This window comes from Helianthus annuus, chromosome 5 (assembly GCF_002127325.2).
Source record: "Helianthus annuus cultivar XRQ/B chromosome 5, HanXRQr2.0-SUNRISE, whole genome shotgun sequence".
Lineage (NCBI taxonomy): Eukaryota > Viridiplantae > Streptophyta > Magnoliopsida > Asterales > Asteraceae > Helianthus > Helianthus annuus.
This window is the reverse complement of record NC_035437.2, coordinates 151,588,070-151,603,498: the sequence shown is the minus strand read 5'-3', so window position 1 is coordinate 151,603,498 and position 15,429 is coordinate 151,588,070. Positions and strand designations below refer to the sequence as shown.

The window sequence follows — 15,429 nt, the reverse complement described above, 5'->3', positions numbered from 1 at the left end:
AAGTTAATAAAAATATAAGATATACATCTAGAAATAAGTCAACATACAAATTCAAACATCAATTTATTTGGTAATTTGACTGTTATGTTTTATCGTGTGTAAGATATAGGAGTATTCAATTGTTATATTTTTTAATAAAAATATATAAAACTAACATTCGTATCGAAAAAAATTATATATTCGTATTAAAATAATATATGTAGAGGTTCGGATGTTTGCGTTGGATACTTGGATATTAAAAAAGTAATATGATTGGTTGTGCAAAGCTAATAATAAAATTGGAAAAAAGAGTAGTACCAAAATTATGTTCTAAATTAAAACAAAAATTAACTTGTAAACTTTCTTACAAAAGAGGGCATGTTTAAGTACTAATTGTCCAAACAGAAAACATAACTGACATCCAACTTGGGCCATACGAAGATCAAGTAGAAACTATGCAAACAACTGTAAACCCACCATCAACTAATAACTACCAGTTCACGAAAACATATACAAAACCAACTAACAACCACAAATGCAAACAGTCACGGACGGCCTCTTTTCTTTATCGTCTTGTGTACAAATTTGGTCAAAATCAAAAGCTGCGAAGACTTGACATATTTAAAGAAAAGAGTAGCGCCATGTGTATTTGATTTGATTTCAAGAAAGCCGACCACTTGGAAAAACCATACCTGTAACCATCTCCATTCTTTTCCGCTATCGTCTTCATGTTTGTTACCTCACATCTAATGTTTTGGATTGAAACATCACGGAGGTTGTGAAAAGAAAGAGACAACTCATCGGAAATAGCAGACGGTAAACGCTGAAAGTCACAAAACAAAAATTTGTCAAAGTAATCTAAAACATATGCTTATTACTTGAATAAAATATATAAATTTTAATAATATGAAAACACATACCATTCTGTTCTCGGCGACTTTGGTGAACTCAATGGTTGAAATTGTTTTCGACCTTTTCAATGTAGAACGTTTACGACTAACAGATGTGGTTTCAGCAGCCATAAACTTATCAACAACCACAAATTCATTTTTGTTTCTAAACTTTGAACGTGTACGATGAGCGATAAGAGACTCATCGGACACCAACATAACTGCTTTACATTTCTGAGTGGCCTAATAAGTTCAAATAAAATAATAATTAGTTCTTTTTTAAGAAATAAAATTAAAAGTAAAAAAGTTATATATGATACTATACCTTCCTCTTTATCGGCAAAACAATTTGACCAACATCAACTTTATATTTCGGAATGGTCTAAAACAGGTAAATAAATACATAAGTAACTATCATAATTCGAACAAAATATCGAATCAGAAATAATCACATCAGAAACAACTATGGAGGACAGACTCGGTTCAGAAATAAAAATATTTGTTTTTCGTGTAGGATCAACCTATAAAACAAAAGAGTATAAAAATTATTAATATAGAATGAATTAATACATTGAATTATATAATACTTAAGTAATCAGATATACATGGGAGTTATTCTTCGGTATCAAAAATTTGTCCAGGTCCATCTCAAAGTTGCTTTTGTCCTGAAAAAAGGTAAACGTATAAATAAAAAAAATGTAAGGTAATCAACTTAAATTCATAAAAATATAATTAAGTAACTGAACCAAAACCTTTAAACTTAGATTTTCATCAACAACAACATTTGTTTTCCCCTTCGGATCATCGTAAGAAACATAAAACATTAACGGTTTAAAATGAAAAAATATAGGTAAAACAATTCAGTTAATTACAAACTCCTATAAATGAATACAAACTTTTAAACTTTGATTTTTATCACAAACAACGCTTGCTTTGCATATCGGATCAGTTTTTTTATCTCAGTCATCTTTGAACTACATATAAGGGAAAAGTGTTTAACAATATAATAAGAATAATAATTAAATTTAACAAAATACGAAAAAAACAATGACAAAAAATTACTTTCTTCTTAAGGTCTTCCATTTCAAGTAGAGATGAGAAAAAGTTATCAAACTTCGAATCATCAATATCCTACACAATTAACAATAAACAAATGTATAAATACAAAAAAAAATATTTATGATAAGTTTTAATAAATTAGATTAAAATATAGGGGTTTACATTGAACACAGACTCAAAACTTGCCAACTGAAATTTGTCGTCTTCACATTCCACAACAACACTTTCCTGAAAGTCAGTTTCGGCAGTACTACACTTCTCCTTATGTTCGGACTACAAAAAAAGATAAAAAATAACAATGTGTGAAATTCAAGATCTACTTGTAAGCTCGCGTTAATAACTAACTAATAGTATAGATGTATAATTCTAACCGCAATAACCAAATCATCACCATCATCACCATAGATGGAGTCATCCAAAACAACTAACTCAACCTTGTTGTTCTGAATTTGAGTACTGGTTTGATGATAAAAGACTGAAAGCTCGAAAATTTTATTTCCAACCATTGAAAAGACAAAGATAGATCGGCTGTCTAAGGCAAGATCGTTTACCATCTTAGAACATCCATGAGTAAAAACACAGCTGTCAGTTAATCCGTCCATCTTAACGTTCCAAAATCTATCTCCTAAATAAAGAGTTGATTGACCACCTTTGAAATTTTTTCCCATAAAATTGCCTCCAAAATTCATCAGCCATGACCCGCATAGGCAGTGATAATTAAAATTAATTTAAAAACCAATATACAGAAAGAAAACATTATTCATCATACTGGTTGTATAATATACTACTTACAATAACGTCTTTGTCAGGTGTGATTTTGGATATAAAGCAGTATTGATGAACAAATGATTTAAACACCATTAGAAAGAATGATGATTGTCCAAATGACTGAAACATAAGATAGTTATTTTTTCTTATACAACTATCCCGAACAACTTTGGTGAAGCCATCAGCAAGAACATGGCCAACATCAGTTTTTTTTCAGTCTTACAAACCATAACTTGTTGCCATCAACAATCTTAACTGAATCTTTGTAAGGTGGTTGGTCTCCCCAAATCATTGAAGCAAAGTCATTAGGTATTTGCTATGAGTTTAAAAAAAATAAAAAAAAAGACAAACATCAGTTTACTAAAAATATGATTAGTATTTAGAATACCAATAACCGTACCAAAAATATCTGGTCATCTTCCTGAATAAGCTTTAAAAATGAAGGACTGTTGTTTATTGGATCCATATCTGAAAATTAAATATGAAGGTTTTTTACAAAATTAAACGGTAAAGTATTTATAGAAACACAATCAATATTTCTCAATAAGCTTTAAAACTTATCTCAATAGTTTTGTTATTACTGATTCACCCACTATTGTTGGTAGGGTAGCCAATGCAGATGCAACTTGTATTCTTATCTTGAAAATAGAATAATTACTGAGCGAAGTAAAAGAATACAAAAAACTGAAGGAGCCCTATGCAGAGCAAAGTAAACACAAAATTCAAACACCTATTAGTTCATCAAAGCACTTATTCTGCAATCCAAATAAAAAAACTCGGTAAAATAAGTTTAAAATATACCTTCACATTATGTTTTATATTCAAGTCAAAACACAAAATAATACATTGAAAGAAATTATAACGCAAGAGAATTCAAGTAATAGAAATATTGAATTTTGATGTTAATTACCTTAGCGCTATCCCCTGTAAGCGGAAGAGAATAATCAATTAACAAAGAAACCTTCTTATATCAATCCATCAATTCCGTCACATTAAAGATGAATTAAGTTAATTGAAAAAGGAATGGCTAAATGGATGAAACACATTAATGGTTTACTTCCAAATTTAAATTTAAAAAAATGATTGACTTCCAAATTTAAAATCAAACACATTAATGGCAAACTTCAAAATTTAAATTTAAGATAATGATTGACTTCGAAATTAAAAATTTAAAATCACACACAATAATGATTTACTTCAAAATATAAATTTAAAATAATAATTGACTATCATTATACCGGATCAAAAAACACCAAAAAACGATAAAATTAAACTTACCTCTTGTGTTCGAAAAAGATTCAGACTCATGCAGTTGCATAAGTCATCATCAATAAGTTCAAGACATTGACCATATGGAACTTTTCTTCCCACAATAAGCTTGCAAAATCATACGGTATTTCCTATGAATCGAAACAAAAAACATATAAGCTTAATATTTAATTTTAATGATGTAAAACTTATATGTAACAACCAATAAATATTTTTAATATGATTGTTGAATAATTTGAATCTAATTAGCTATATAGAAACCAATAATTGTTGATTAAAGTTTATTAAAAATTAGGATAATTAACAATTATACAAAATGAATATAGTCAACTTCTATTTTAGGTAACTTTATTTAAAAATAAGCCAAATATAATTTAAATTTAAAATTACTATAATATATTGGAAGATTTAATCAAAATTATATATAGAATTTTAAATTTTAAACCACTAACATGTCTTTGTACATTGAACCCACTTAAAAAGGAAATCCAATTAATGTTATTAACTCCAAATCGTTTACTTCCATAATATCCTCCAAATCAAAATTTTGAATTTTAAATCAAGTTATTATCTATCATCTAAATAAGGAAATTATCAGCCAAATATACTAAAAACACATTTGTTGACGTTTTTAAAAAATATTAATATATTCTTAAAACAGGCTTCTAATAATTAAAACGATATTAGAAAACATACAAATGTTAGCATCTTGAAGGACATAATCATCTAAAATATAGTGAAAGTTCAAAACTCAATTCCGTATCTATTATTTTAATGATTTAAAGCATATACGGTAAAAACCAATAAATTTTTTAATATGATTGTTGAATAATTTGAATCTAATTAGTTATATAGAAACCAATAATTGTCGATTAGAGGTTATTAAAAATTAGGATAATTAGCAATTATAAAAAATGAATGTAGTCAACTTCTATTTCAGGTAACTTTATTTAAAAATAAATCAAATATAATTTAAATTTAAAATTACTATGATATGTTGGAAGAATTTAATCAAAATTATATATAAAACTCTAAATTTTAAACCATTAACATGTCTAGGTACATTGAACTCACCTAAAAAGGAAATCCAATTAATGTTATTAACTCCAAATCGTTTACTTCCATATTATACTCCAAATCAAAAATTTGAATTTAAAATCAAGTTTTTATATATCCTCTAAATAAGGAAATAAAAATTAACAATAATAATTTTGGAACAAACGGATGGATAGCACCGAACCGTTATCATGATCCGAAATTCAATTGTCAAACATCAAGGATCAAACCATTAAACTCCAAGAACAAATATGATATTCAATCAAGCTTCAAACAAAACAATAGAAACGTGGAGCAAAGATTCTGACAAAACAATATTACAAACTTAAAAAAGAGAAAACAACTATAACATTCAACTAACCTCTGTTGCTTGTTGAATGATCGGAGTCCGATTGTTATCCAAGATTTAGGGATTCACATGAAAATCAAAATAAACAAAAATCAGTAAGTTTGATAAATGTCCAATACATGAGTTTGATAAATGTCCAATACATGATTAACGTTCATAGACACTACATAAATCAGAGAATGTAGATGATGATAACAAAACCTCTGATCTTGATATTGTTTGCAAACAAAATATAAATGTTCAATCGCTTAGATTAAAGATGCACAGTAGATAAACAACAAACTAAAACAACATACCTTCAATTTTATGATCGGATCTACAAAATTCAGAACAACATAACTTATTTTGGTAGACTAACAATCCGAGTCCGAATTTCAAAAAAGATTGAGGGTTCACCATGAGAAAATACAAACCATAAATCATTCAGAACATATATTAATAAGTAAAAAAAATGAACAGAAAGGATATAAAATTACATATTACAAACTTAAAAAAGATAAAACAACTATAACACTTAACTAACCTCTTTTGATTGACGAATTATCGGAGTCCGAAATCAGATCTACAGAAATCAGAACAAAGAAAAAGTTATTACAAATCAGAACAAAGATTATTAGAAATCCAAAGAAAGAAAAAGATAAAGTTTGATCGGATCTACTGAAATCAGAACAAAGAAAACGTTATTAGAAATCGAAAGAATCTTTATAAAATGAACTTTATATACAATTGAACAACATAAATAACAACATACCTTTAGTTTCTTTAATCAGATCTACAGAAATCAGAACAAAAATGGTTTTTAGCAATCAAAACAATATTCATAAAAACAACTTTGTATAATACAATCGAATAACATAAATAACAACACACCTTTAATTTCTTTTATCGGATCTATAGAAATGAGAAAACAAATGGTTTTTAGCAATCAAAACAATCTTTATAAAAACAACTTTGTATATACAATAACATAAACAACGCAGATCTAGGTTCGATTAGGTATATTTACCTTTGATCTTGATAAAATCTTGAAGATCCGATGAGACGATGAACAATTGTAGAAGAAAAAGAAGATAGAGAAGGGAGATTCGGTAGGTATGATTTCGGTGAAGAAGAATGAAGATGAAGGAGAATGAAGATTATTGACTCGGAATGGCAATGCTTGAATCGTATGCTTGAACCAGAAGGGAGATGAAAGGAAAATGGAGATGAATGTGGTGTCTAGGGTTTTGGAAAATAACATATAGGATCCATTTTCTGTTGACCCGACCCAACTCAATTCGGATCCCGCCTTTTTTCCTTGGAATCGTGATTGTTGAAAGCTAATTGGGATTTCCCTCCTAAACCAAATTGACACATTAGCCTAGATGGCCAAAGACAAAGGACACATAGCCCAAATTCATCTCATTTATATATATATATAGATGATAAGAATGAAATTATGTATAAGTTAAAAGATAATGCTTTCTTAATATACACAATTTTAATATTTAACTGTTATTTTTTAGTATACACAATTCTTAAAATCTAAGCTGGTATGACGTTTATTCATTGTGATCTTAGTATCATATATATCATCTAATATATGGATATGGAAGCTATAATTTTTATATTTCTTATTATGGTAATTAAAAAAGTAGGAAAATAATGCCTACAAAAATATATCGACTATTTATAAATACCGGTCATTTTTTTACGTGAAATATGAATATGAGAAACAGTATATTTGGTTGCCACGTCTCTTTTATATATTGGAACTATGAGTTAAAGTTGGAGGCTATTCGACTTGTGAGAATTAATTTTAACGAGCATACGACTTGTTGATGATTTTTAAGGATTTAATTTGTAATCCTTTAAACTCATATCATTTATTAAAGTGACAGAATATGTGTGTTCGTTTAGATATGTGCATTATAAGGTATTGTTCCAAAACCATGAGTCTTTATATAGCACAAACTCCTAACTTGAGTATAAAGGATTATCAAAACTGAATATTATTGTTTAATATTTATTGTTTTTTCATGATTTGGTTGAGTCTCTATTTTGTAGTAATTATATATATTTTGTTAGACACTCTATATATGTCTAGAATATATTTAGTAAGTAAGATTGATATATATGTCTAAAATACATTCAATAAAATTGATAAGAATCATGGACAAATAATTTTCATATATCGTGGTACAATTTTGTTTAATTGACCTTGTTGTAACCATTGTAAATTGTAGTGATAAGTTTTATGATTGATTTTCATAGAGTGACATATTTGTTGAGAAAACTAAAAGAAAACCGAATATTGATAATCACAAATATAGTCTTTAATTTAATTGGTTTTATTACCTTCTTTTTGTATGTATCATATATGTGTTGATATTTGAACTTCATTAAAATATACATGAATTGTATTATATATGAATACATGAAACGTTCCAGTGACAAGATATATGGTGTCTTATATGAAATTATATGACTAATTATTATATAACTTCTATTGATGAGAAATTATTGCTATAAATTAGTTGTTAAAAATCATATGTTGATTTTCATATCTTTACAAATTATATACTGATTTTCTTATCTTTATAAATATTTGTTTGCTTCTATAACTGTAATATATGATTCAAGATGAATGATTTCATGGTTCTTTCGTCATATAGTTTTGTTCGTTATGAAACAAACAATATTTTAGTTTTGTTCCTTATGGAATAAACAATATTTTGAAAATTATGTACTTGCTATTAATAAAATAGATAATGATGTATAATGGTTTTTATCGAAAGATTATCACTATTGCAGTTATATTCTTTTAAGTATTTATATCGATCTTGTTAGATAAAAAAAATTAAGGCCAAAGTTAATTGTTTTATTAGCACTCACATGAATAGTATAATATGTTTAGATATAACACCTGAGGGGTTATATCCTCTGAATCTCATTATCTAGTTATAAAGGGTCATAAGATGTATAATTGATAAATCTTATATGATGCGAACGTTTAGTCACTTCTTATTGATGTTATGTGAAGAAAAGATTATATACAAGGAAAATTTGGATACAATAATTTTCATTGTCACACCTGAGATATATGCTCCCGAAATAGCATATCATTATGAGATTCATGAAAAGTTTGAAATAATATATACTCGTGTAACTGAGTAAAGAATGAAAAGCTATGAAACTTGTTTTGGTTCTACTCCATTCCCTTAAGTGAATGTGAGTAAAGAATAAAAAGCTATTGATCATTGTAAAGATTAGTGATCATAGACATTATTGAGAAAATTGTAATGATGAGATCGACCATGAGAATTATATAATGGTCAAGTTAATAATGAGATTGACTATTAAAACTGTAGTGATGGTCATAATGAGAACGACCACCAAAAGTGTCAAACTAAAGGAATGTTATATAAGAATATATAGTTTGGAATGATGATACGGTCTTCTCTCATATGTTATGTCTTGAATTATCATGAGTGCAAGTGATATATATTGATCATAAATCATAAGTTTATACATCATGATTATTTAATTAGTTGGCATGACCGGTTAGACCACACCGAGTCGACGATGTTGTGAAACTTAACGAAGAATCAAAAGATTCTTGTCATCTTTGCTCTCAAGGGAAATTAATGATTCACCAACCAAAGTAGGGTAAGAATCCCTAAATATTCTGGAAGTGATTAAAGGATATGCATATCCCAACATGATACCATTTAGTTTTTTTTTTTTTTTTTTTTTTTTTTTTTTTTTTAAATCGATGCATCGTTTAAATGGTTATCAAATCCACAACCTAAAGTTTGTGTGATTATGACTTAGCTAATTTGATCACAAGCATATTATTCCAGATTGACATATTTATTTTGGTTGTAATAGTGAATTGGATTCCCAAGTTATTGATCATCATTGGAATACATGTTTTGTTGAGACGATCGCTAAACGTCTATGATTGGTTGCAAAACCTATGATCATGAGAGTAGAAGTTCATATGTTATAGACATGTTATTTTACATGCAACATTAATTCACATCAAGCCAACAAGTCATAATACTTTGTCCCCGTATCGTTGGTTTTTGGTAAGGAACCAAAGATGTCCCATCAAAGATTTTGGTTTTGCAACATATATTGAAATTGATCCACCACGATGCACAAAGATGGGACCTTAAAAAGTGGTTGGGTATATATGATAATGAATAGAGCCATTGACGAGATATTTAATTACAGCTCAATTATTTGATATACATATCAATGGATTAACATTCCCAACATCAGGGGGAGATAAAAAGCAGTTGAAAAAAATGAGTTGGTATGAATTATCATTGATCCTCAAAAACTAAAAGTGTGAACCAGAAATTCAAAGAATAACTCATATACAAAGATTAGCGAATCTATTACTAGACGCATTCACTGACCTTAAAAGGTGATTATGTCACATATATCAACTGCTAATGCTCCAATTAAGATGAGTGTCCTAGAAGGACAACCACATGTTTGTAATGAGTCTATTGCACGTCTGAAGCGTGGTAGACTAGTCGATTCCAATAATAAAATTTCTCGAAAGTTGGAGCAACTAATTAAGATGGTCAAGTCGGGGTTATATTAAAAAGGTCTCCCGAGGAGACGGTAGACATGATGGTTCAAAAAGAACCTCAGGTACCTGAAACTAAAGAAATCTCGATAAGTTGTATCATGTCTAAGAAATGTATGGAATCGAAATAAAAATCGACGTCGTTATACTTTTGTATATAATATAGCGCTTGAAATGATGAAATGACGAGGATCAAGATTTAAGATCTGCCTATGAATGAAAATACATAAATGATTAACCAAAATGGAAAGACGCAAAGTATGGCAGATTTAAATTCTCTAATGAAATGGAAAGTTTTCGGACCAACAGCCCATACAACTGAATTTGTAAAATATGTTGGATTTTAATGGGGCTTTTATGCGAATCATGTGAAAATCAAATTAAATGAGATAAGGCAAATACGATGCACAAGGATTTTCGCAAAAACCCATGATTGATTATAATGAGACACATTCTCTAGTGGTGGATGTAATGACTTTCCAATATTTTATTCGTCTGGTAATATAAAGAGAGAATTGATATACGTCTTATGAATGTTATGTATCACTTGATACTAAAAGTTTACATGAAAATCCTAAAGGATTAAATTATGTAAGTCATGTAAAGTAAGTTCTCGAGAACAATATGATCATTTATACATATATGGACGTGAATAGGTTATGATTATTTTACATGTTGGAACTCCTGATGAGTTTCTAAAGCAATTAAGTGCTTAAAAGGTTAATTGAAACATTTTAACGATGTAATACTTGTGCACCAAGAAACATACATAGAAGATTTGTACCCGATGATTATGACATCTCAATAAATTGTGTACACGCATGGTACAATATGGATTTTGGAGATAAAAGTAAGTGTTTATGACATTTTTGCATATGATATAGATATCTATGTGTTAAATGGGCAAATTTATGTAGCAAAACTCCTAAAGAGTGAAAGCACATGCATATTGGGATAAAATGGAATGAATTCCCTCAAGGATCGATAATGCTGGAATCATTGATGTGAAAACCTTAAGAACATACTATATGAAGTTGACAAAATATGTATTGACTAAAATAGTCGGGTCGAGTGTTGTATAACTTGAGATATTCGCATAAAGAGGGATATAAGTTTGATTAAATTAGCCATGTTATATCAACATTCCACTTTTAAAAGTTCACTATAATCGCAGTTTACAGTGATGATGTCTAGGCATCATCGAGAGAAACTGTCGAGCTTTTAGAGGGAGAATTTTTGAATGACATTGGCACGGTCTAATTATTACTCAAACTGCAGTTCGAGTATATATGTAATTATATCTTATCAATCCCTCAAGTACATCTAGAAGATGATGTTGGGATATTTAGTATGGACATAGTTGAACCTTAAAGTATGTTAAAGGTTTTTAAGTCACTTGTTATAAGAAACGCCTATTATCATTTCCTACCAAAGTAGAGATTTTCATTCTATAAGTACCATGTTAGATGCATATGTGCATTAATATGTTTTGCTAGCTATGTATGGTTATAATATCTTTCACTTGAGCTTATTATCATGATATAACCTTTGTCAAGCGAAGAGACATTGGAATGAGTTCAATGAAATATTTCATGTATAAACGATATTTGATTATATTTTACTAACCCATCAAAACAAGTTTGGTTAGTCTTGTAGATGCAGGAATGTACCAAAACACAGTTGTGGATATATGTTATTTTTTGAAAGGAGGGACCTACAGTCTCGTTAGAAGATTATACAACATTGCTCAACATAAAGGATTGCACATTAAGGGATTAAGGGATCAAGCGACAAATCATTGGTTACAAAAGCTTTGATCAACTTTCAAGGAAGATCGACACGCGTCACTTAAAGGATACATATTTTAATGAGGGGGAGATTTATTCAAGTTGCACTCTTTTTCCCTTAACTAAGTTTTGTCCCATTGGGTTTTCTTAGTAAGGTTTTTAATGAGGCAACATACCCGATCCAGACGTATCAGGGGGAGAAAATAAGCACTGCACTCTTTTTCCCTTAGCTGAGGTTTTGTCCCACTGGGTTTTCCTAGCAAGGTTTTTAACAAGGCAGCATCTCCAAGCGTATAAAGTTGATAACCAAGGGGGAGTATTATAAATATATTGATATTGTGGTTATCAACGCCTAAAATAGAATAAACTTATTCTCCAAGTTTCTTTACCCTATATATATATTCCATTTTATTTATTATATGTATACACATATCAATGAAATATTAATCTCTTTTCCTCTACATCTATTCTATATTATTTAGCTATTAGGCTTGTTGTTTCACAACAGATTTAAATATATCGTGTTAATATTAACATGTCCACATCAATCTTTAAATTTGGAACTTGGGCATGTTACTTTCTACTAGTTGATTGAAGTTTTTAATCTTGATTAAGAAGTACTCTTTAACTTTAGAGTTAATTACAAAAGACATCTATACTTTTCGGAACTGATTCCAAAGTTATATTTAGTTATATTAATTTTTTTAAAGTAAAGGATAACACGACGTATTTTACACAAAGATTAAACACACAGCTAATGAATTTGTTCAACGAACATTATTCGTCTCCCCCACTGCCGTGTCGTGTTGCATAAAAAAAATAAAAATAAAAAAAATTGAAAAGTGAATTTCATTTTCATTCATACTTGCCAAGTTACATTATAAAAAAAAAAAAAAAAAAAATCCTTGTTTCTTATGTGTTTACTTGTTTTAATTTTCTTCTTTTTAAAAAAGTTTAATTTATGTTTAGTTTTTTTATGGATTAGTAAATCTTGTAAAAGGTTTGTATATATCTATATAATTTAAGAAATTTATAAAATTCAAGAGTTCTTTAAGGCATCTAATGACACAAATTTTGTAAAACATATACGTTTCTGAAATTTTAAATTTGTATATTTATATTATGTAAACATTTTGGTAAACTTTTGAGATTCACACTATGGAATAAAGTATCTAACATTGAAACTCCCCCTAAGCATTTCAGGTCCTGAGTTTAAAATATCCATACAATTATATAATATCTAAATCTATTTTTTTTAACTTTAATTTTTCACGTATATTATAATATTTATCTAAACGATAAAAAATAAATATTTATTATAATGAATAATATAGTTATGAAAACAAATATGTAAGATGGTGATAAGGTGAAAAAATCCTCAGGACTATCTTTAATGAGTCATATTGAAGCACTCATGGAGTGAGGTGAACGAAAGAGAAGGCCAATAAGTTGACATAGCGGGCAGAGACACAAGTGGTCGTCATTGCACAAGAGCTTGCCTGTTGAAGCTTTGTGAGAGGGAGCGAAAGTGCCGGAAAAAGGAAGAGGGAGGATAGGTTTTTGACCGGCTAAGTAGGAAGCCAAGGGGGAGCCCTAGCTCTCCCTTCCGTTGCTTAAGGGTTGTTTGTTTACCTCTTAATAAGACTCTTAATGGTTCAGACTGTTTGTTTCACGAGCAGATGTCTGAATGGTTCAGACATTTGCCTCTGAATGGTTAAGATTTATACAGAGTCTGAATGGTTAAGACCTCTAATCTGAATTGGTCAGACATTTGCCTCTGAACGGTTAAGCATTATATAGGCTCTTAATGGTTCAGACCTCTTACTGGTTCAACACTTAATGGTTCAGACCTCTTACTGGTTCAGCACTTAACCATTCAGATGTTGCCAAACAGCCCCTTAGTCTTAGGTGAAAAATAGTGTATTTTTGCAAATTATTATGGACTAAAACCGTTGCAAGGTATGGGACTTGTTCATAACGGTTATATGAGCAACTGATGTGGGGTTAATATACCAAATGGGCTCTCTCACCCACCAGATTAGTCTTCTGGGTTAAGTTCTCCTATTTGGTATGTAACATTGGTATCTGAATCAGACTCAGAGTGGTGGTCTAGAAAGAGTCAGTCGTGATCAACGGGGATGTTGGCCCTTAAAGAGGGTAGATTGTTAAGGACTGAAACGATTGCAAGGTATGAGATTTGTCCACATCAGGTGTATCGGCGAGTGATGTGTGGTATACCAAATGGGCTTTCTCACCCAATCTCATCTCACATCCTTGGATAAAGATAATGATAGGGGCGGCAATACTTGACATGACCCGCCAACTCGACACGAAAAAAACAGGGTTGGGTCGACTAACACGACCCGTTTAAGAAAACGGGACGGGTTGACGCACATTAAAAACGGGTCAGGTTCGGGTTGACCCGTATAAATGGGTTGACCCATTAACCCGTTTAATTATTTAGAATTATTTTTATATTTTTGTTTTTGTTTTTCCGTTCCTATTTACATAGTTAGTTATAAAAATGTTAGTTTTAACACGTGATATTATTTATTTATCGCACGCATACTTGTCATTAAACATGTTATCGATAATCCGCTTAAAACCAAGAACTCGCTTATAAATTGTTAACTTGTATGACTCATTTAAAAATATGGGTTAAACGGGTCGGGGTCTGATTGACCCGAATTTATATGGGTCGGGTTAAGGTTGAAATCTTTGACCCGTATAATAATATGGGTCGGGTTCGGTTGAACATTTCAACCCACCAACCCGCTAACCCGCAACCCGTTAACCTGCTAACCCATCAACCTGACACTGTTGACACCCTTGTATAATGAATTCCTGATATTAAATTTGAGCATGTTACTTGATGCATGTATTTGTTTTTTTAGTGTTTTCTAGTTTTATTTCAGTCAAGAGTATATAATTGCAAATATCATTGTGTATACCCATATATGCTTTATTAGCTTTCTTATATATATTGTTAGGTATCAAATCCAACAAATAAAATAATAAATTTAACTTACTTCACACACAAAGACAAGTATTAGTGAAAGTAGACTTCGTGTCTTTAAGGATATGGATTGATAGGATTATACCAAAAACATTGAAGTACAAGTATGCTTGTTACTAAAATAAATTATTAGGGATTTTTAAGATGAAAAAGAGTAATAATAAAACTAAACAACCGAAATTGTGGAAATGGCTATTTAAAAAAAAGGAATATGTCACAGAATAGTAACCAAGTTTCAAAAGTGTTCTAATTAGGTCACTCGGATCGTTTTTGTCCCAATTAGATAACTTAACATTCAAATCAACTCATGTCCTTTTTTCTATAGGTCAAGAAAAAAATGAAGGATAAGATGTTGGGATCGAATTATTCTAATATATGAAATTATATTTATTAAAAATAAAAACACTTTAATTACATTAAAAATTAAAAAAACAAGTTACAATTCACGTTATCACTCAAAGTTAGCATCAAATAAAAGGGAAAAAAGAAACAAAAATCCACATCATCATGGTTACTTATGAAATGGATGAAAAGACCCTTAATTTTAATGAAAAATGAATGTTGAGTGACCTGATTGAAACACTTTTGAAACTTGAGTGACCTAATTGGAACACTTTTAAAACTTAGTTACTATTCTATAAAGTTACCCCTTAAAAAAATACCAGCTAACCAAA

At 29.6% G+C, this 15,429-nt stretch overlaps 1 protein-coding gene across 1 annotated transcript; it reads right to left on the bottom strand.

The window, feature by feature from the left end:
* Positions 1 to 1,188: 1,188 nt before the first annotated feature.
* LOC110943945 lies at positions 1,189 to 2,567 on the bottom strand. The gene is made up of 6 exons (XM_022185675.2): positions 2,300 to 2,567; positions 2,091 to 2,201; positions 1,932 to 2,000; positions 1,475 to 1,534; positions 1,322 to 1,390; positions 1,189 to 1,251 (listed from the first exon to the last, which is right to left on the bottom strand). Exons 1-6 carry the CDS (start codon positions 2,528 to 2,530, stop codon positions 1,189 to 1,191), a joined length of 603 nt encoding a protein of 200 aa, XP_022041367.2. The 5' UTR covers positions 2,531 to 2,567.
* Between the last annotated feature and the right edge of the window lie 12,862 nt (positions 2,568 to 15,429).